The sequence below is a fragment of the Lampris incognitus genome, chromosome 10 (genome assembly GCF_029633865.1).
Source record: "Lampris incognitus isolate fLamInc1 chromosome 10, fLamInc1.hap2, whole genome shotgun sequence".
Taxonomy (NCBI): domain Eukaryota; kingdom Metazoa; phylum Chordata; class Actinopteri; order Lampriformes; family Lampridae; genus Lampris; species Lampris incognitus.
The window spans coordinates 801395-824194 of record NC_079220.1 but is presented as its reverse complement, the minus strand read 5'-3'; the positions used below and the strand labels follow the sequence as shown (position 1 = coordinate 824194).

Sequence of the window (22800 nt, the reverse complement as noted above, 5' to 3'; positions counted from 1 at the left end):
AATATAATGATTATACGTATAATATAATGATTATACGTATAATATAATGATTATACATGTGTTATAATGATTATACATGCATTATAATGATTATATATGCAATATAATGATTATACATGCAATATAATGATTATACGTATAATATAATGATTATACATGCGTTATAATGATTATACATGCAATATAATGATTATACGTATAATATAATGATTATACATGCGTTATAATGATTATACATGCAATATAATGATTATACGTATAATATGATTATACATGCAATATAATGATTATACGTATAATATAATGATTATATATGCAATATAATCATTATATGTATAATATAATGATTATATATGCAATATAATGATTATATGTATAATATAATGATTATACATGCGTTATAATGATTATACATGCAATATAATGATTATACGTATAATATAATGATTATACATGCGTTATAATGATTATACATGCAATATAATGATTATACATGCAATATCATAATGACTGTACAAGCGGCTCTGCAACGCAAGTCGCATCAAAGTTAGGGAGCAAGGTGGTGTGTGGGTGTGTGTTGGTGTGTGGGTGTGTGTGGGTGTGTGTGTGAGTGGGCTGAGCCGACCAACTCGTCCATGTTCTGGTCCTACACTAAACATGAAACTTTAAACTTGATGGATAAGCATGTGTGTGTGTGTGTGTGTGTGTGTGTGTGTGTGGGTGGGCTGAGCCGACCAACTCGTCCATGTTCTGGTCCTACATTAAACATGAAACTTTAAACTTGATGGATAAGCATGTGTGTGTGTGTGTGTGTGTGTGTGTGTGTGTGTGTGTGTGTGTGTGTGGGTGGGCTGAGCCGACCAACTCGTCCATGTTCTGGTCCTACACTAAACATGAAACTTTAAACTTGATGGATAAGCATGTGTGTGTGTGTGTGTGTGTGTGTGTGTGTGTGTGTGTGTGTGTGTGTGTGTGTGTGTGTGTGTTGAAGCCATGTCAGAGTGGGAGGCCTGGGGCCCCTGGGGGCCGTGTTCGGTGTCCTGTGGGGGGGGGCAGGGAGTGAGGAGGAGAGAGAGAGGTTTTCCCCACCAAGGAACGGGATGTGATGATGCACGTGTTGGCGCTCGGGACCAGACCGAACCATGTCGTTCAGAGCAGCCCTGTCCAGGTAAACACATACCTGTCTGTCTTCCTGCGATACACCTGTCTGTCTGTTTTGACGACAGATGAAAAGCTGATAAACTGATTGACATTTTAACAATACTACAGATAAGGTCTCCTGCACTGGTTGCCCCTCTCATTTCAAATCAATGCTAGTCATATGCTAACAGGTCACTCTCGGCCTGTCCTCAGTCCATGCTAATGCTAGCCACACGCTAACAGGTTACTCTCCATGCTGATGCTAGCCACATGCTAACAGGTCACTCTGCTGTCCTCAGTCCATGCTGATGTTAGCCATATGCTAACAGGTCACTGTCTGCCTGTCCTCGGTCCATGCTAATGCTAGCCACATGCTAACAGGTTACTCCATGCTGATGCTAGCCACATGCTAACAGGTCACTCTCTGCCTGTCCTCAAGTCCATGCTGATGTTAGCTACATGCTAACAGCTCACTCTCTGCTGTCCTCAGTCCATGCTAATGCTAGGCACATGCTAACAGGTCACTCTGCTGTCCTCACTCCATGCTGATGCTAGCCACATGCTAACAGGTCACTCTCTGTCTGTCCTCAGTCCATGCTTATGCTAGCCACATGTTAAGAGGTCACTCTCTGCCTGTCCTCAAGTCCATGCTGATGTTAGCTACATGCTAACAGCTCACTCTCTGCTGTCCTCAGTCCATGCTAATGCTAGGCACATGCTAACAGCTCACTGTCTGCCTGTCCTCAGTCCATGTTGATGCTAGCCATATGCTAACAGGTCACTCTCTGCCTGTCCTTAGTCCATGCTTATGCTAGCCACATGTTAAGAGGTCACTCTCTGCCTGTCCTCAGTCCATGCTGATGCTAGCCATATGCTAACAAGTCACTCTCTGCCTGTCCTCAGTCCATGCTAATGCTAGCCATATGCCAACAGGTCACTCTGCTGTCCTCCGTCCATGCTAATGCTAACCACATGCTGACAGGTTACTCGCCATGCTGATGCTAGCCACATGCTAACAGGTCACTCTGCTGTCCTCACTCCATGCTGATGCTAGCCACATGCTAACAGCTCACTCTCTGCTGTCCTCAGTCCATGCTTATGCTAGCCACATGTTAAGAGGTCACTCTCTGCCTGTCCTCAAGTCCATGCTGATGTTAGCTACATGCTAACAGCTCACTCTCTGCTGTCCTCAGTCCATGCTAATGCTAGGCACATGTTAAGAGGTCACTCTCTGCCTGTCCTCAAGTCCATGCTGATGTTAGCTACATGTTAACAGCTCACTCTCTGCTGTCCTCAGTCCATGCTGATGCTAGCCATATGCCAACAGGTCACTCTGCTGTCCTCCGTCCATGCTACTGCTAACCACATGCTGATAGGTTACTCGCCATGCTGTTGCTAGCCACATGCTAACAAGTCACACACTGCCTGTCCTCAGTCCATGCTGATGCTAGCCATATGCTAATAGGTCACTCTCTGCCTGTCCTCAGTCCATGCTGATGCTAGCCATATGCTAACAGGTCACTCTCTGCTGTCCTCACTCCATGCTGATGCTAGCCATATGCTAACAGGTCACTCTCTGCCTATCCTCAGTCCATACTGATGCTAGCCATATGGTAGCAGGTCACTCTCTGCTGTCCTCAGTCCATGCTAATGCTAGCCACATGTTAACAGCTCATTCTCTGCTTTCCTCAGTCCATGCTGATGCTAGTGATATGCTAACAGGTCACTCTTGGCCTGTCCTCAGTCCATGCTGATGCTAGCCATATGCCAACAGGTCACTCTGCTGTCCTCAGTCCATGCTCATACTAGCCACATGCTAACAGGTCACTTTCCATGCTGATGCTAGCCACATGCTAACAGGTCACTCTCTGCTGTCCTCAGTCCATGCTGATGCTAGCCATATCCTAACAGGTCACTCTCTGCCTGTCCTCAGTCCATGCTGATGCTAGCCATATGCTGACAGGTCACTCTCTGCTGTCCTCAGTCCATGCTAATGCTAGGCACATGATAACAGGTCACTGTCTGCCTGTCCTCAGTCCATGCTGATGCTAGTGATATGCTAACAGGTCACTCTTGGCCTGACCTCAGTCCATGCTGATGCTAGCCACATGCTAACAGGTCACTCTGCTGTCCTCCGTCCATGCTACTGCTAACCACATGCTGACAGGTTACTCGCCATGCTGGTGCTAGCCACATGCTAACAGGTCACTCTGCTGTCCTCCGTCCATGCTAATGCTAACCACATGCTGACAGGTTACTCGCCATGCTGATGCTAGCCACATGCTAACAGGTCACTCTGCCAGTCCTCAGTCCATGCTGATGCTAGCCACATGCTAACAGGTCACTCTCTGCTGTCCTCAGTCCCTGCTGATGCTAGCCACATGCTAACCGGTCACTCTCCATGCTGATGCTAGCCACATGCTAACAGGTCACTCTCTGCTGTCCTCAGTCCCTGCTGATGCTAGCCACATGCTAACCGGTCACTCTCCATGCTGATGCTAGCCATATGCTAACAGGTCACTCTCGGCCTGTCCTCAGTCCATGCTGATGCTAGCGATATGCTAACAGGTCACTCTCGGCCTGTCCTCAGTCCATGCTGATGCTAGCCATTTGCTAACAGGTCACTCTCTGCTGTCCTCAGTCCATGCTAATGCTAGCCACATGCTAACAGGTCACTCTCGGCCTGTCCTCAGTCCATGCTGATGCTAGCCATATGCCAACAGGTCACTCTGCTGTCCTCAGTCCATGCTGATGCTAGCCACATGCTAACAGGTCACTCTCCATGCTGATGCTAGCCACATGCTAACAGGTCACTCTCTGCCTGTCCTCAGTCCATGCTGATGCTAGCCATATGCTAACAGGTCACTCTCGGCCTGTCCTCAGTCCATGCTGATGCTAGCCATATGCTAACAGGTCACTCTGCTGTCCTCCGTCCATGCTAATGCTAACCACATGCTGACAGGTTACTCGCCATGCTGATGCTAGCCACATGCTAACAGGTCACTCTGCCAGTCCTCAGTCCATGCTGATGCTAGCCACATGCTAACAGGTCACTCTCTGCTGTCCTCAGTCCCTGCTGATGCTAGCCACATGCTAACCGGTCACTCTCCATGCTGATGCTAGCCACATGCTAACAGGTCACTCTCTGCTGTCCTCAGTCCCTGCTGATGCTAGCCACATGCTAACCGGTCACTCTCCATGCTGATGCTAGCCATATGCTAACAGGTCACTCTCGGCCTGTCCTCAGTCCATGCTGATGCTAGCGATATGCTAACAGGTCACTCTCGGCCTGTCCTCAGTCCATGCTGATGCTAGCCATTTGCTAACAGGTCACTCTCTGCTGTCCTCAGTCCATGCTAATGCTAGCCACATGCTAACAGGTCACTCTCGGCCTGTCCTCAGTCCATGCTGATGCTAGCCATATGCCAACAGGTCACTCTGCTGTCCTCAGTCCATGCTGATGCTAGCCACATGCTAACAGGTCACTCTCCATGCTGATGCTAGCCACATGCTAACAGGTCACTCTCTGCCTGTCCTCAGTCCATGCTGATGCTAGCCATATGCTAACAGGTCACTCTCGGCCTGTCCTCAGTCCATGCTGATGCTAGCCATATGCTAACAGGTCACTCTGCTGTCCTCCGTCCATGCTAATGCTAACCACATGCTAACAGGTTACTCTCCATGCTGATGCTAGCCACATGCTAACAGGTCACTCTGCCTGTCCTCAGTCCATGCTAATGCTAGCCACATGTTAACAGGTCACTTTCTGCCTGTCCTCAAGTCCATGCTGATGTTAGCTACATGCTAACAGGTCACTCTGCTGTCCCCAGTCCATGTTGATGCTAGCCACATGCTAACAGGTCACTCTGCTGTCACCAGTTTATGTTGATGCTAGCCACATGCTAACAGGTCACTCTCTGCCTCTCCTCAGTCCATGCTGATGCTAGCCACATGCTAACAGGTCACTCTCTGCCTGTCCTCAGTCCATGCTGATGCTAGCCACATGCTAACATACACTCTGCCTCTCCTCAGTCCATGGAGGTTGGTCTGATTGGTCCGGGTGGGGAGCGTGTTCAGCTTCGTGTATCCCAGAGAAACCAAGTGGTGATCTCTCAGGGGCCGTGGTTTACCCCATCCGTAGACAGCATCGTTTCTGTACCAACCCTGCCCCTTCCTCTGACACGTCAACCCCTGGTAACAGTTGTCAAGGAGATGGCACCAACGTCCAGAGCTGTAGTGATCTTCCAAACTGTCCCGGTAAACCTGGATTTGAAATGGGATGAACTTGAATTGTGTTTTAATCTGTATTTGAAGTTGAATCTTAAAATTTATTTTAAGTCAATATATGTGTTTGAAATTATATTTGATATGCTTCACACCAGTGGATGGAAATTGGGGTGCGTGGGGCCCCTGGGGGCCGTGCTCAGTTTCCTGTGGGGAGGGGATTCTGCTATCAATCAGGACATGTAACCACCCCCTCCCCAAATATGGAGGTCGTCTTTGTGATGGCTCAACTACCAAGACAACTGTCTGCAAGAGCACATGCCCTGGTAAAACACACACACACACACACACACACACACACACACACACACACACACACACACAATTATGCGGATAACATAATCTCTCTATCTCTCTCTCTCTCTCTCTCTCTCTCTCTCTCTCTCTGTAGTACATGGGGTGTGGACTGGTTGGTCCAGCTGGGGCCAGTGTTCTACTTCCTGTATCCCAGAAGGCCGTGCTTCTGTCAGGACACGTCACCGTTCCTGTTCTAACCCCGCCCCTTCCTCTGACCCTCCTGGCAGAAGTTGTCCTGAAGCTACCACAGAGGCAGAACCCTGTGACCACCTGCCTCACTGCCCCGGTACACTCGTCTGTCTGTCTGCCCGACCGTCTGTTTCTCTGTCTGCCTGTCTGTCGGTCTGTCTGTCTGCCTATCTACCTGCCTGCTTGCCTGTCTGCCTGCCTGTCTACCTGCCTGCTTGCCTGTCTGTCTGCCTGCATGTCTGTCTGTCTGCATGTCTGTCTGTCTGCCTGTCCACCTGCCTGCTTGCCTGCCTGTCTGTCTGTCTGTCTGTCTGCCTGCCTGCCTGCCTGCCTGTCTATCTGCATGCCTGCCTGTCTGTCTGTCTGTCTGTCTGCTTGTCTACCTTCCTGCTTGCCTGCCTCCCTGTCTGCCTGCCTGCCTGTCTGTCTGTCTGTCTGTCTGCCTGTCTACCTGCCTGCTTGCCTGCCTCCCTGTCTGTCTGCCTGCCTGTCTGGATGCCTGCCTGGGTGCCTGTTTGCTTGCCTGTCGGTCTGCCTGCCTGTCTGTCTGGATGCTCTGATGTAAAAGAGTAAATGTAAAACTAGCTTGAATAAGTTTACAGGATGTTGGTGGCAGTTAAAAACTTGCAGCTTATGCAAAGACAGTTTGCTGGTGAGGAGGCAGAGATATTATTAATTAATTAATTAATAATATCTCTCATTACAGGGCTCGGGTCAATTTCTCCTCGTTACGATACTTTTTTGAGTACAATAGAATCATAGAAATGTTATATTAATAATAATAGTCATTACATTTTTACAGCACTTTTCTAGACACCCAAAGTGCTTCACATTGAAGGGGGTAACTCGCTTCAACCACCACCAATGTGTAGCACCACCTGGGTGGTGCACGGCAGCCATGTTGCGCCTGAACACTCACCACACATCAGCTTGGGGTGGAGAGGGAGGAACCATTGAGCCAGTTACATGGGGGTGATGAGGTGGCCAGATGGAGAGAGCCAGGTGGGGAATGGTGCCAGGATACTGGGGACCCCCTACTCTTTGTGATAAGTGCCATGGGGTCTTCACTGACCACAGTGAGTCAGGACCTCGGTTTACCGTCTCATCTGAAGGACGGCATCTCCTACAGCACAGTGTCCCCCTCACTGCACTGGGGTTTCGGTTATTTATTAGGACCAGAGGGAAGACTGCCCCCTACTGGCCCACCAACACCACTTCTGGCAGCAACTCATTTGCCAGGGAGGTCTCCCATCCAAGTACTAGCCAAGCCCACACCGGCTTAGCTTCCGTCATTGGGCAGAACCACGTACATGTTGGTATGGCTGCCGGGTTTTACTTGGAGTTGATAAATTGTAAAATATTTTATTTAGCTATTTTTATTTTATGAAACATTACAGAATAACACAAACTGAATGCAGAATTAGTGTGAATAATTCTATCTTTTCACTAAAAACGTATTTACTCTGACTTGACTCATTTCCTTCATCAGTAATTTTACCTGTACTCAAGTAAATGATCAGTAAAGTTGCAGTACTTTTACTTCAGTAGGAATTATTCAGTATTCTTTCCACCTCTGTTAAAAAGGTAATTAACAAATGAAAGAATACTGTTCAAGTTAAACCGCTGCACAAACACGTTGGACATATGGGAGTGATTCTCCCAGACAGAGCAGGTTTCTATTGCAGCAGGTTTCTAATCCAGAAGGTTTCTATTGCAGCAGGTTTCTATTGCGGAAGGTTTCTATTGCAGCGGGTTTCTATTATGACAGGTTTCTATTGCAGCAGGCTTCTATTGCAGCATGTTTCTATTGTGACATGTTTCTATTGCGACAGGTTTTTATTGCAGCAGGTTTCTATTGCAGCTGGTTTCTGTTGCAACAGGTTTGTATTGTAGCAGGTTTCTATTGCAGCATGTTTCTATTGTGACAGGTTTCTATTGCAGCAGGCTTCTATTGCAGCATGTTTCTATTGTGACATGTTTCTATTGCGACAGGTTTGTATTGTAGCAGGTTTCTATTGCAGTATGTTTCTATTGTGACAGGTTTCTATTGCAGCATGTTTCTATTGCGACATGTTTCTATTGCGACAGGTTTTTATTGCAGCTGGTTTCTGTTGCAACAGATTTGTATTGTAGCAGGTTTCTATTGCAGCAACTCCCGTCCTCCACTAATTGAGTGATCTTTCATTTGGAGGCAAACGATGCAGCTCAGCAGCAGTCTGAACTAATCAAAAGGATTTTAATGTTCTTTTTAGCTTTTTAAGTACTTGTGGAAAGTCTGTTTTTATCTCCAGTTCTATCCCCACACTGGCCCATAGAGCAGGGTATTTCAGCAGAATCCTCAGAGCCTCCACACTTGGCTCAACTCCGCCTGCAGAGCTCACGATATAGGTTTTATTGACAATTTGAATCTGTTTTGAGATTGTTTCTTCTTTAGAACTGACGGAATCCACCCAAATAGGCTGGGTAGCTGAATGCTAGCGCCCAATTTACAGCATGCTGTACAGCCCTCCACATGACTTACTGTTTACATCCCACACTTCCCTCCTGGAACCTCCACCTCCACAGATCCGCTCCCCTGCTAGCCCCCCCCCCCACTGGCCTAATCTGTCATTAACCCTCTCACTGGGAGTTTTCCCCATACAGAATATTATTAGACACCGGGTCTCTCGTCCACACACTATATCTAATGGTAGAAACAATAACAACCTAATATTTGGAGCAAATACCTGCAATTTACATGCTACTTGCTGTACTCCCGTTGCTTTTCATTCAGCTTTGACACCAGAAAATGTTGGCCTCTCGAATGTGAGATCTCTGGGTAATACGTCCTTCACCATTACTGATTTTATTGTCTCTTATAATCTGGACTTTTTTATGATTACTGAGTTTCAGCTCTTGTGGGAAGAGGCAGCTTTACTACAGCTGTGTGAAGGTACTGAACCTTCGCTCTCTGGCTTAAGTCAGGGAGTCGAGGTGGACTGAGGTTTTTGCTTCAGGCTGTACCCCTAAAAGCAGGTGGAGGGTCCTGTATAAGCCTCCTGTTGAGAAACGGATGGCTGACCTCCAGTGCTATGAACAGACACAGGGCTCACCTGGATCCAGGCACTGGATAGGAATGTCCTTTCTGCACACAGAGGGTGACGTTAGAACATTTAGTGGTCTCTTGTCCTGGATTAGTGGGCTTATTTGGGGTACTGCAGGGATGGGTGGAAGTTTTGGGAGAGGATTTCTCTGTCCCCATGTTTGTTTTTGGGCCCAAATCCACAGCAAGAAAAGGGCAGTTTCTGGTCCTACTCAATGTTCTGTTCGGAACTGCTAAGCTGGCGATCTGGAAGACCAGGAAAAACCAGATGTTGGGTCAGGGCTGGACTGATGTGGTGCAGAGTCTGAAGGGTTTGGTGGCGGCTCATCTGAGGATACAGCACGCTTTCTACACTCTGACCAGTAATCTGGACTCTTTCGGGGCTCTGTGGGGGATCAGACAGGGTTTATGTTCACTTGGGAAGATGGGTCACGTGTTCTCCGTTTTTAATTTATTGTGGTCTTGTGTGTGTGTGTGTGTGTGTGTGTGTGTGTGTGTGTGTGTGTGTGTGTGTGTGAAAGAGAGATGGAAGGATTTTGTGTAATGATTGGATGGAGCAGTAATGATGCTGAGAATTTGAGTTTTGAGTTCAGCAGTTTACACTGAAATGATGGGAATGGAAAAACTATAATGTAAATACAAGTTGTTTTAAACATCTCTCTCTCTCTGTGTCTGTCTGTCTGTCTATCTGTCTTTCAATTCAGTTCAGGTGGCTTTATTGGCATGACAAATTGTTCATGTGTGTGTCCAAAGCTTGTGATACATTAGATGTGTGTACATTGAAAACAAAGTAGAAATAACAATAAGTATTAGTAATTAACATTACAGATCTGCACAGTAAATGAACATTAACACTAATATGTGTGTGTCTCTCTCTATCTGTCTCTCTCTATCTCTATCTATCTGTCTCTCTGTCTATCTCGCTCTCTGTCTGTCTAGCTGTCTCTCTCTCTCTCTGTCTATCTCACTCTCTGTCTGTCTGTCTCTGTCTATCTGTCTGTCTCGCTCTCTCTCTGTCTCCCTCTCTGACTGTCTGTCTAGCTGTCTCTCTCTTGTGTCTGTTTTTCTCTCTCTCCTATTGTCTTCTTCTACGTGTCTCTCCCAGTGGACGGTAACTGGAGTCCTTGGGGGGCCTTCTCTTCCTGCTCTGTTTCCTGCGGGGTGGGGCTAGAGCTGTCAGTCAGACAGTGTAACAACCCCACCCCCAAACATGGTGGCCGACCATGTGTAGGCACTGGGGGACAGAAGAGGATCTGTAAAACCAAAATACACTGTCCAGGTAACACACACACACACACACTTAACATACACAAAAAACAGCCATACACGCAAATACACAGTAAATACACCTACGTCATAATGTTGTGTGTGTGTGTGTGTGTGTGTGTGTAGTAAACGGTCTGTGGTCAGAGTGGTCGTCATGGGGAGCGTGTCAATCTCCCATTCAAGGCAGAGACATTCACTGTAAGACATCTGGTGGGAGTCAGACCAGAGAGCGCCGCTGTCTGTACCGAGCCCACAACGGAGCCATCTGCCCTGGATACCACCTGACTGACAGGAGGGTCTGCTACGATGTCAACCGCTGTTACTGTGAGCATCTCACACACACACACACACACACACACACATTTTTCCTGATCAGAATTGATCCTGGACTGTAGTGTTCCTTGTATTAATTTGACTTGTCCTCAGTGGGACTTCAGGCTTAGAGGGTCCCTGTGCCTTTATGAGACGACTCAAGACAACTGTCTCCACATCACTTTCCTACAGTGGTGTTTTCCTGTGATGATGGCACATTTCCCTCTGCTGTCTGTCTCTACTGAAAGGAACACTGCACTCGATCCGTCTGTGTTTGAAGTGACTTGTTGTCTCGGCTACGTACCTAGCTTGATACCTTCATGAGGTAGAACTTCGCTTGCCACCAGCTAGCCACCCATGGTGAAACGTTCAAACGCGTCTAATGTATATAGTGTTACATGTACTTATTTTTTGTCTGAATATATTTCTTTCTGTGTCATTAGCGTTGCCTGAAGTGGCATTATGGAGCTCAGGTACATGTTGCGGCTTTTGGCACTGTGCCAAGCTAAATGTGTGGCTTAACAACAATGCTCTGATCATTCGCCAAAAACAGTGAGAGACTGTAGCTGTCTTCAGTTCTACACTTTCCATGCCAAAAAATGACGATTCGAGACGGAATTGGCTGATGAACCTAAACTTAAATTTAAGAGAGCACCAGAAATGCTTTATGTATATGTTCATGAGACGTTGTTGAGAAGAAACCAGTGGAGGAAAACCCACATCCTCCGAACAACCACCAGGGAACAAATGCCAGGTCCTCAAAAGGATGGACAGCAGTGCCGGAAGGATATTGGGTATGCTTTAAGGTGTATGTAGAGAACATCACTGTGGTTTGTTAAATTCTGTGACGCTTTAATTCATCATCCTTTAATCCCTGTTTATCCCCCTCAATCCAGAGGCACTATTAAATTCATTCAATGATCAGTGCCTTTCCATCACAATCGCAATCAGAATACTTTATGTATCCCTGAGACTTTTATTTATTGAGAGAATAAGTCCCCAAAACTTTATTTATCATCCTCGACCAAATTGCACCATTTAAAACTAGGAAACAAAAATCAAATAACCTCCCCTGGCTGAATGACCACACTCATGCCCTTAGACAATGGAAGGCCAACAAGTCCGAATTAGCACATACACCCTTAAAAACCAAATGTTAATTTACCAGAAGGCAGTTAAGGATGCGAGATCAGCGTACTTCTCTGAAATGATATGAAGAAATAACCACAATCCTAAAGTTCTCTTCAGGGTAATTGATTCTGTCATTAATGGTCCCTCCACTTCTCTTTTTGAACCTGATGTTGAGTTGTCTGAAAAATGTCTCACTCATTTTGTAAACAAGGTGGAGAATATTAAGTCCCAAATCCAGCCAGGCTCTTGCATTCGTTCCATTCCCCATGTCAATTCTGCCTCTTTTACCTAGTTTCAACCAATTGCAATTTCAGTGTTGGAGAATACAGTCTCCAGTATGAGCTCCTCCTCCTGTATCCTAGACATCATCCCCACTAAGCTGCTCAAGGAGGCATTTTCAACTACTAGTCCCTTTATTCTGCAAATTCTTAACAATTCTGTCTGGCCTCTGGTTCTTTTCCAGACAGTTTTAAGCATGCCGTCATTCACCCATGGCTGAAGAAACCTAATTTAGATCCCCTGTCCCTAAGTAACTACAGGCCAATCTCCAAATTGTCTTTTTTATCTAAGGTTCTAAGGTTCTAGTTTCTTCTCAGTTGATTTCCTTATAAACACTAATACTGTTTTTAATAGTTTGGTTTTAGAGCACTTCATAATACTGAGACAGCTCTAGTTAAGGTCACTAATGACCTCCTGCTGAATGCAGACAGAGGTGACTGCTCGATTTTAGTTCTTTTGAACTCAAGTGCTGCCTTTGACACAGTCAATCACAACATCCTCTTACATTGCTTAGAGACTTGGGTTGGCATCAAGGGTTCGGCTCTTAGCTTATTATGTTCTTACCTCACCGCCAGAACTTTTTCTGTTGTTCTGGGTAACTCTACCTCCTCAGTGGCTCAATTGAGTTGTGGTGTCCCTCAAGGTTCAGTTCTTGGCCCCCTTCTCTTTTCTATTTACATACTGCCCCTTGGCCATGTCATTCAAAATCAAGATGTGCTCTACAATTTTTATGCTGACGACACTCAGTTATACATGCCACTAAAACCCATAGATCATAGCACCGTAGCAAATCTCACAATCTCACAGTTTAGGACTCTGGTGCTCGCCTACAGGGCAGTGAAAGGAAGAGCTCCTTCCTATCTCCAGGCCATGGTCAAGCCCTACACCCCCACCCGACCATGTCGCTCTGCTGCCTCGGGATGCCTGGTTGCCCCGTCGCTCAGGGGCCCCTGCTGCCGATCGACCCGGTCACAGCTCTTTTCTGTCCTGGCCCCACAGTAGTGGAATGAACTCCCCACTGATGTCAGGACAGCGGAGTCGCTGCCCATCTTTCGGCGCAGGTTGAAAACTCACTGCTTCAAGAACTACTACCCTGTTACTTCCTCTTAGCAATTATTGTATTCATTCATTTAAAAAAAAAACTCTTTTCTTGCGCTTTTACTTCAGCACTGGTTTTGTTCTTAGATGCTTGTTTAGAGAGAATATGCACTTATGACCTCTGATGACTAGTAGTTCTCCTCATTTCATGCGTTAAATGCACTTATTTTAAGTCGCTTTGGAAAAAGCATCGGCTAAATAACTGTAATGTAATGTCAGATAATTTTGACGTAATATTTCTATAGCAGACACAATGTGTTCTTACAGAGAAGTAGGACTTAAGCCAAGAGAGAGCCAAGCCAGAGACACAAAAATTTCAGTTTAATCTGGCTAATAGTATACAGTGATCAATGGTCTCAAAGGCTGCACTGAGGTCCTGTAGTAGAAGCACAGAAGTGGAATCAGAGTCCAGAGCTAGTAAAAGATCGTTCACCACTCTGGTCAGAGCAGTTTCAGTGGAGTGACGGGGCCTGAAAGGCAATTGAAAAGTTTCATATAGGTGGTTTTCTTCTATATGGGTCGAAAGTTGTTTATACAAAACTCTCTCTAGTACTTTAAAAAATTAGAGACTGGTCGATAGTTATTGAGACCCTGCATCAAGGTGTGGTTTTTTAAGTAAGGGTTTAACCACAGCTGTCTTAAAACTGCTGGGAACAATGCCAGCTCTTCAGAATGACCCATTCTTCCACAAATGTTTGTAAATGCAGACTGCATGGCTAGCTGCTGGATTTTATACACCTGTGGCAATGGGTCTGAATGAAACACCTGAATTCAATGATTAAGAGATGTGTACCAATACTTTTGTACACATACTGTATATATAGGCCCTTTGATGGACTGGCCGTCTGTCCAGGGTGTCTCCCCACCTTGCTGCCCAATGATGGCTGGGATAGGCTCCAGCATCCCTGTGACCCTGAGAGCAGCATAAGCGGTTTCGTTAATAGATGGATGGATATATATAAAAGAAACACTCAACAATAGGAAAACTGCTCAACAAATAAGGAGCAAAATAACCCAGTTTATATATTGGATAATTTATTGTATATTTATTATATACGGGATTTTATATATATGTATATGTACGTGTATGTGTGTGTGTGTGTGTGTCTATTTGTATATATATAGTTTTGCACAAACTTACTGTATTTGCATTTTATTTTTTATTCTATTGGAGACGGTACTTTTCTTGCATTTGCAACTGTACCAACAACACCAAGCTAAATTCTGTGCAATAAAAGTATTCCTGAATCTGATTGTGATTCTTGTTAAGATCCGGGTTCTGATTTTTTTTTCCATTGATGATGGTCTGATTTTGAAGATAATTCCTGGATCCTAATTCCAGCCCTGCTCAGGATGTAATACTGAATATGAGTACTGAGAAATGTAAGGTGGCAATAACAGTGCTGTCAATCCTGACTGGTCAAGTAACGTGTCATCATGCCATCACACCTACGCTCCAGCTACAACCACCACTTTACAAACAACGACTGGAGAACCGCTGTTGTTAGCGGACAAATGACGCTGACAGTGTGGTTGTCTTTATTTCTTGTGTCCCAAACTTCACGGTTCTTGAAAAAGATTCAACATTTCCAGGTTACAAGAAGTTCACTTGTGACTGGGTAACGGCCTTGGACTGTTAACTGGTAATTCAATGCGTGTTTACCTGTCCGGTGTGTGTGTGTGTGTGTGTGTGTGTGTGTGTGTGTGTGTGTGTGTGTGTGTGTGTGTGTGTGTGTGTGTGTGTGTGTGTGTGTGTGTTTATGTTCTAGTTAAGGGGTCTTGGAACGGCTGGGAAGAGTGGAGTTTTTGTAATCCAGCATGTGGTCAAAACTCTAAAAGGTACCGCAAGAGAATCTGTGAACCCGACCTGTCTCACTACCGGTAAGTCATCTGAAGACAACAAACCAGCCAACTAACCCATCAACCAACCAGCTTGTTAACCAACTAACTAACTAACCCATCAACCAACCAGCTTACTAACCAGCAAACTAACCCATCAACCAACTAGATCATTAGCCAACTAACTAACCCATCAACCAACTAGTTTATTAGCCAACTAACTAACCCATCAACCAACTAGCTTATTAATCAACCAACTAACTCATCAACCAACCAGCTTATTAACCAATTATCTAACTAACTCATCAACCAACCAGCTAATCAACCAACTAACTAACCCATCAGTCAACTAGCTTATTAGCCAACTAATCCATAAACCAACCAGCTTGTTAACCAACTAACTAACTAACCCATCAACCAAACAGATTATTAACCAACTAACTAACCCATCAACCAACTAGCTTATTAACCAACTAACCCATCAACCAACTAGCTTATTAACCAACTAACCCATCAACCAACCAGCTTATTAACCCATTAACCAACCAGCTTATTAACCAACTAACTAACCCATCAACCAACCAGCTTATCAACCAACTAACTAACCCATCAATCAACCAGCTTATTAACCAAATAACTAACCCATCAACCAACCAGCTTATCAACCAAATAACTAACCCATCAACCAACCAGCTTATCAACCAAATAACTAACCCATCAACCCACTAACTAACCCATTAACTAACCAGCTTGTTAACCAACTAACTAACCCATCAACCAACCAGCTAATCAACCTGATGATGACAGGAGAACTGAGTAAGACCGTGTTTTAAAAGAACATTGGCTATATAAGGATGTAGTTCCTTGAAGGTTACAGGAGGTCGAAATAGATGAATGGATCAGTAAAGACTGTCAAACTAAAAGAAACAGGTACAACACACCACCTGCCTTATGCATTTAGCTACAGCACGTCTAGGATCCGGCCTTCCACATCTGTGGAATATACTTTTCAATGCCAGTACAGGGTATTGTTGACCTCACACAATTCATTGAGCCATATCATGAGGCGTTTCATTAAGTCTTTAGATTGTGTAAAATAGTGGTCACCATACCTGTGAGTCAGCTGCATGTGAAAGGAGCTTTTCAGTACTCAATCACATTACTTGAGATCAACCACGGAAGATTGAGCAACCTGGATTCTGAGATTGGAGTCTAGACGAGCCAATTTTCTTGATTTAGATGAATTTGTGAATCAGTTTGCCTTAATTCACAGTAACCGCAGAATATGACACTTGAAGCAAAGGACGCTCAATTGTGATTGGACCATTAGGAGAAAAAGGGTGGCGCTAAAAAAACATTCCATTTTAACTTTTACCAAACCCACACCTCATCATTTTCAATTTTAACTCTGCGAGAGCGTACTGTACATTGTACGTATACTGATACGCTGTCATGTCCATCTACCTCAGGCATGTATGTATGTAAGTAACCTGCTAACATCTATTTCATCATCTCTGATATATTCTCCGCACCATATCACTGCTTATTCCACCTGTGTAAGTCAGTCCTTGTGTATATATGTGAAGATTGTTATTCTGCCCTCCCTGAACATTGGTGTTTCGTTTGGCACATAGGGAAACAGTTCTTCAAATGAGAGACAAAGGCTTCCAGGTGCAGTCTGAATGTTTATTGCCTCCGAAATAAAGGCACTGTAAACTCACTAACTTCGCACTGCTGCCATTCTGCTTAGTCTTCTTCTATACTCGACACTGAATCAGTCAGTGACTTACATGTTCCAACTCTGTACCATCTAGTGGTGTGGCGGAGGTACTGCGCACTAGGCGAGGCAACAGAATTGACCCTTCGCTAAGGCCCGCCCCCCTTAGTTACTGTTGCTAAGTTCGTCAAGCTTTAACATTATTTTACAGTTAATAAAAGTAATTACTTACCTTGGAGCAGACAAAGCTGTGCTTGCTGATCTTTGAGGGGTTCAACTGGATTTGAGGACGCCCACATAGCTTTATCCGCAGCCTACACTTTTCAGAGTTTGATTTAGGTTTTGGAAAAGGGAAAAAAAACATACATCTCCATCTCCGGGTAACGAGTGTCATTGTTACAAATATCCCAGGCACAACGTTTAACCCCAACTAGCTAAAAGTCCACAAAACCAGCTTGAAAATGAAGAAACTTTTGCATCGGAGTCAACGGAGGGCCGCCATTAAAGTATCAGACCTCTGTCGGAGCCTGTCCTATGCTGCACTGTGACTAGCCAGTCTGCGTTTCGGGGGCATGGCTTAGCAAAGGGTCAATTGTGTTGATGACCTGGTACCCTGTGATGGCCTGGCGGCCTGTCCAGGGTGTCTCCCCGCCTGCCGCCCAATGATTGCTGGGATAGGCTCCAGCATCCCCGCGACCCTGACAGCAGGATAAGCGGTTTGGATAATGGAGGAATGGATAGTGTTGTTATTCTATGTGAAGTACACTGAGAGACACAAAACTGGATTCAAATTCCATGTATGTGCAAACCTACATGGCCAATAAAGATTACAATGTTACAATGGTACAGTTTCATTCAGCAAAACTTTTATCCAAAGTGACGTACATCTGAGAGTTAATACAACACAAGCAAGGACCTAGTCAGGAGGCAACAACGCAAGTTAGTGCCAAAAAAACAGGTTCATGACCGATAGGGCATAGGTGTCAACAGGCAGTGTACAAAGGCAATGCATAGGGTGCATAGAAGGGACTTTTTTCTTTTTCTTTTTTTCTTATATTTATATTAGTACCATCAGGTGGGGAGGTGTTTGAGAAAGAGCTGGTTCTTTAGCTTGTTCTTAAAGATGGAGGGGGACTCAGCGGATCGACTGGAGTTTGGTAACTCATTCCACCACCGAGTCTGGATAGTAACTTAGGGCCCCGTTGTGGCAGAAGTGCCAGGCACCTTTCATTGGCAGAGCGTAGTGAGCGGGACTGAGTGTAGACCTGAATGAGGGAGTTCAGGTAGGGACTGAGTATAGACCTGAATGAGAGGAGTTCAGGTAGGGACTGAGTGTAGACCTGAATGAGGGACTTCAGGTAGAGACTGAGTGTAGATCTGAATGAGGAGGGAGTTCAGGTAGGCCAGAGCCGTTTTAGTTGCTGTTTTGTTAGCGAGCACCAAGGCTTTGAATTTGATGTGGGCAGCAACTGGGAGCTAGTGGAGGGGTATGAACAGCGGGGTGACATGTGGTGTTTTGGGTTGGTTGAAGACCAGATGCGCTGCTGTATTCTGGATCATTTGCAGAGGTTTGAAAGTTCATGCAGGGAGACCTGCCAGTAAGGAGTTGCAGTAGTCAATGTGTGATATAACAAGAGCCTGTAATAATAATGATAATAATGACTCAATCTTATATAGCGCTTTTCTAGTACTCAAAGTCGCTTTACAATAAATGGAGTGAAACAAGACGACAGATGAACATTACACAGACATACAGGGGTGGATGAGAAGGGGGACTACAAGACGGAGAAGCGGCAGCCACACGCAATGCCAGCAGTACTCTCCAACTTGGACAGATATAATGGGAAAGAAAACCAATCATCATAAATCACAGATGCAGGTCAAGCGCTCAGTCCCCAGCCTGCCCCAGACCAGGGTTGTATGAGCGGACGGGGGGACACGAGAAGGCAATGGAGAAAAGATGTATCTTGGGACGGGATTGGAAGAGTGGGAGGGATTCTGAGTCCCTAATGATTTGGGGAAGTGAGTTCCAGAGCCTGGGAGCTGCTCTGGAGAAGGCTCGGTCACCAAAGCCATGGAGGTTGGACCTGGGGGTAGAGAGAAGGGAGACTGAGGTGGACCTGAGGGACCGAGAGGGTTGGTAGGGAGAGAGGAGATCGGTGAGGTATGGGGGAGCCAGTTTGTGAAGAGCTTTATAAGGAAGAACCAGGATTTTGTAATTGATCCGGTGGGAGATGGGTAGCCAGTGGAGGTCTTTTAGGACTGGGGTGATGTGGTGCCAGGATTTGGTGAAAGTTAAAAGTCGGGCGGATGCATTCTGGACCAATTGGAGTCTCTAGATAGAGCTAGCACTGATGCCATAGAGGAGTGAGTTGCAATAATCAAGGCGGGAGGAGATGAAGGCATCGATCAGTATCTCAGCAGCAGGGCGTGTGAGAGAGGATCTTATTTTTGCAATGTTGTGAAGGTGGTAGAAGGAGGATTTGACCATTTGGCGGATATGTGGCTCAAGGGAGAGGGTGGGATCAAGGATCACACCAAGGTTGCGTGCCTGGAGCGAAGGGGAGACAGTAGTGCCATCGATGGTGAGTGCAAGGTTGTTGATTTGGCTGAGAGTGGACTTGGAGCCAATGAAGAGGAGTCCAGTTTTGTCACTGTTGAGTCTGAGAAGGTTTTGCTGCATCCAGACTTTAACTGCAGACAGACAGGAGTCGATGTGAGAGGGGTGGATTGTGAGGGGATTTGGTGCTGAGGTATATCTGGGTGTCATCAGCATAACAGTGGAAGTCCAATTTGAAATGGCGGAGAATCTGACCAAGAGGGAGGATGTAGATGATGAAAAGGAGTGGGCCGAGTACAGAACCTTGGGGAACACCTTGTGTGACTTTGGATGGAACAGAGGAGTGGTTGTGAAGTGAGATGAAGTGTGACCCGTTGGAGAGGTAGGACTGGAGCCAGCTGACTACGGTGCCTTCAATACCAACATCTTTCAATCTGGTGAGCAGGATGTTGTGGCTCATGGTATCGAAGGCTGAACTCAGGTCGAGGAGGATGAGGATGTTAAGGGCTCCAGTATCAGCAGAGGTGAGGAGGTCGTTAAGTACTTTAAGGAGTGCATCTTCAGTGCTGTGGAGTGGGCAAAAACCAGACTGGAGGGGTTCGAGTAGGTTGTTGGAGTGTAGGTAGGTTTGGAGTTGTGTGGTGACAATGCATTCCAGGGTTTTAGAGAGGAAGGGGAGATTGGAAATTGGCCGGTAGTGGTTGAGGCAGGATGGATCAAGACCGGGTTTCTTGAAAATTGGGGTGACAGCTGCAGTTTTGTAGGCAGAGGGGACAGTTCCATGGGACAGTGAGGAATTGAAAAGGTTGGTGAGGTAGGGGCATAGGGCAGGGAGGCATTTCTTCAGTAGTGGGGTGGGGAGGGGATCAAGGGAGAAGGTTGTGGATTTTGATGAGCCGATGAGTTCAGAGATAGTGGTAGGGGCAACAGGAACAAACCGGGAGAGGCGGCGATCAGGGGGAGGGGTGGGGTGGTCAAGAGGAATGGGGAGAAGAGGGGCCGGAGTAGGTGCTGCTGAGTCAGATGCAGGGGACAGTGATTTGTTGATGGCGGCGATTTTGTCTGCAAGAAATTGGAGAAATGAGTTGCATTGTTCAGCAGTAGAGTTGGAGAGGGCATCGGCACGGGGCTTGAGGAGGTTGTTTACAGTGGAGAAGAGGGTGTGGGGGTTGTGGTTGGAATCATTAATGATGGTGGAAAAATAGGCAGACTTGGTGGCAGTGAGGGCATCTTTGTAGGCAGAGAGGTGGAGGTTGTGGGCTTCTTGATGTACAGTGAGAGATGTTTTCTTGGCAAGTCATTCCAGTTGGCGGGCAGTCTGTTTCATTGTGCGGAGCTCAGGTGTGAACCAGGGTGCAGAGGTGTTGAAGGAGACTGTTTTTGTTTTGAGAGGGGCCAGTGTGTTGAGGGAGACAGACAGAGTGGCATTGAGGTGATTGGTGAGATCATCAGGTAAGGTAGAGGCTGGTTCCAAGGGGAGAGCAAAGGAGAGCAGATCGGAGAGTTGGAGGGGGTCAATAGATTTAGTATTGCGGAATGTTATTTCTCTGAGGAGGTGTGGCCGAGGAGTTGGGGATGGAATAGTGAACTGGATGAGATTATGGTCTGACAGAGGAAATGGGGATGGATGGATGTTGTGTATCGGTAGATTGACAGAGCACACCAGGTCAAGGATATGGCCTTTGACATGGGTGGGGAAAGTGACGTGCTGGGTGAGGTTGAAATTGTCCAATAGAGTGATAAATTCTGATGCAAACTCACAGGTGGGTAAATCAATGTGGATGTTAAAATCACCAAGCAGTAGTAAGTGTGAGGAGAGAGATGAGGCTCTTGTGAGGGGTTCAGAGAGGTCAGACAGGAAAGATGGATTTGGTGTGGGTGGCCGGTAGATGAGAATGACAGCCATTGAGCGGGTTTTAAAAGTGAGGAATTCCAATCATGAGACGGTGGAGAGTGAGAGCTCAGTGGTCCTGAAGTTCTGATTGAACAAGACAGCAAAACCACCTCCATGACGGGAGAGACGGGGTCTGCAGATGTAGCCAAAACCAGGGGGGGATGCTTCGTTGAGGGAGAAAAAGTCGCCAGGTTGTTGCCAGGTTTCAGTGAGCAGGAGAAAGTCAAATGAATTATCAGTGATTGTTTCATGTACCAGGAGTTGTGCTGCATGCTCAGACAGGTAGGGTCTAATTTTCCTGATGTTGTACACGGCAAATCAATACAACTGAGCAATCGAGGCCAGTGAATCTTAAAGGTTAGTTGGTCATCAATCATGACACCCAGGTTTCGGGCAGACTTTGTGGGCATGAGTTGGGTTGATCCAAGCTGGGTATTGATCTGTTGTTGTAAGGATGGACTGGCTGGGATGAAAAGGAGCTCAGTCTTAGACAGGTGAAGTTGAAGGTGGTGTTCTTTCATCCATGCGGAGATACCAGCAAGGCATGATGATATCCGTGCCGAGACTGTGAGGTCATCTGGCGGGAATGATAGGAAGAGCCAGGTATCGTCATCATAGCAATGGTGTGAGAAACCATGGGAGCGGATGGTTGCACCAAGTGAGGTGGTGTATATTGAGAAGAGGAGGGGACCGAGCTTTGACCCTTGAGGCACCGCTGTAGATAAGCTGTGCAGTTTGGACACTTCTCCCATACAAGATACTCTAAAAGATCTCCCATGAGCTCTACATGATTCTGGTTCTGATTCTGAACCAATAAGAATGAAGGAGGGGAAGGACCAGAAAGGAAATGAAAGCTAGATCTACGTTGTCAAAGCATAAAGCAAGTTGCAAAATCAAATAAAAATGAATGAATGAATGAATGAATACTCCCTGTTTACCTCACCTTTGATATGTACATTCTCACAACATGAATAAAAAAATTGTGTTTTGTTTGTGGCGAACTTCTCTGGTTAAGTAGCATCTCACCCTGTGACACAATCTGACCATAAACCTCTGGCCCAGTAATAAGTTGTGTGTGTGTGTGTGTGTGTGTGTGTGTGTGTGTGTGTGTGTGTGTGTGTGTGTGTGTGTGTGTGTGTGTGTGTGTGTGTGTGTTTCCAGGACACACATCAGTCGTCTGCGTGAGAAGGCGACATTCTTTGGTACTCCGCTATCTGACTGTGGCTCTGTGCCCGACGGAGAGAAAAAGATTGAGATCCAGGATTGTCTTAATGTCCCCCCTTGTCTTGATTAACCTGTCTTCCCGCTACCTATCTCCGTGCTATAATTATTCCTAATGACCATGCCTCCTCCTGTATGGTAGTATTATTGATCTGCCATGAGATGTAAAACCTGTCAGTCGTTTGTGAGTGTGATGAAAACATCGTCGTGGAAACAGCTCAGTTGGTTTGCCTGCTCTGATGGGATTGATTCACTAATAATAAAGCTGCATGGTGCTGTGTAGTGTGTTGTCTTTATGAAGCAGATGGCCTGAAACCATGTTGTCTTTTCAGACAACGGTAACACACATACTAACACAAAATGCACACACACACACACTAACCCTTTTTGATGCCATCACAGCTTTTTATACTCTTAAAACTATTCAACCTACATCAGAAAGTTTAATCAGTTCATCTTGAGGCACACTTGGTCACCCTTAGCACTGACCA

At 45.9% G+C, this 22800-nt stretch overlaps 1 protein-coding gene across 1 annotated transcript in view; it reads left to right on the top strand.

The window, feature by feature from the left end:
- LOC130119665 (properdin-like) overlaps window positions 1-22591 on the top strand; it is a 56412-nt gene extending 33821 nt beyond the window's left edge. The window contains exons 4-11 of the mRNA XM_056288244.1: window positions 992-1168; window positions 5173-5397; window positions 5523-5690; window positions 5816-6007; window positions 10098-10271; window positions 10385-10582; window positions 14848-14959; window positions 22250-22591. Coding sequence (XP_056144219.1) covers window positions 992-1168; window positions 5173-5397; window positions 5523-5690; window positions 5816-6007; window positions 10098-10271; window positions 10385-10582; window positions 14848-14959; window positions 22250-22382 — 1379 coding nt within the window. The 3' untranslated portion in view covers window positions 22383-22591. The remainder of the gene's footprint in view (window positions 1-991; window positions 1169-5172; window positions 5398-5522; window positions 5691-5815; window positions 6008-10097; window positions 10272-10384; window positions 10583-14847; window positions 14960-22249) is intronic.
- The last annotated feature ends 209 nt before the right edge of the window (window positions 22592-22800 follow it).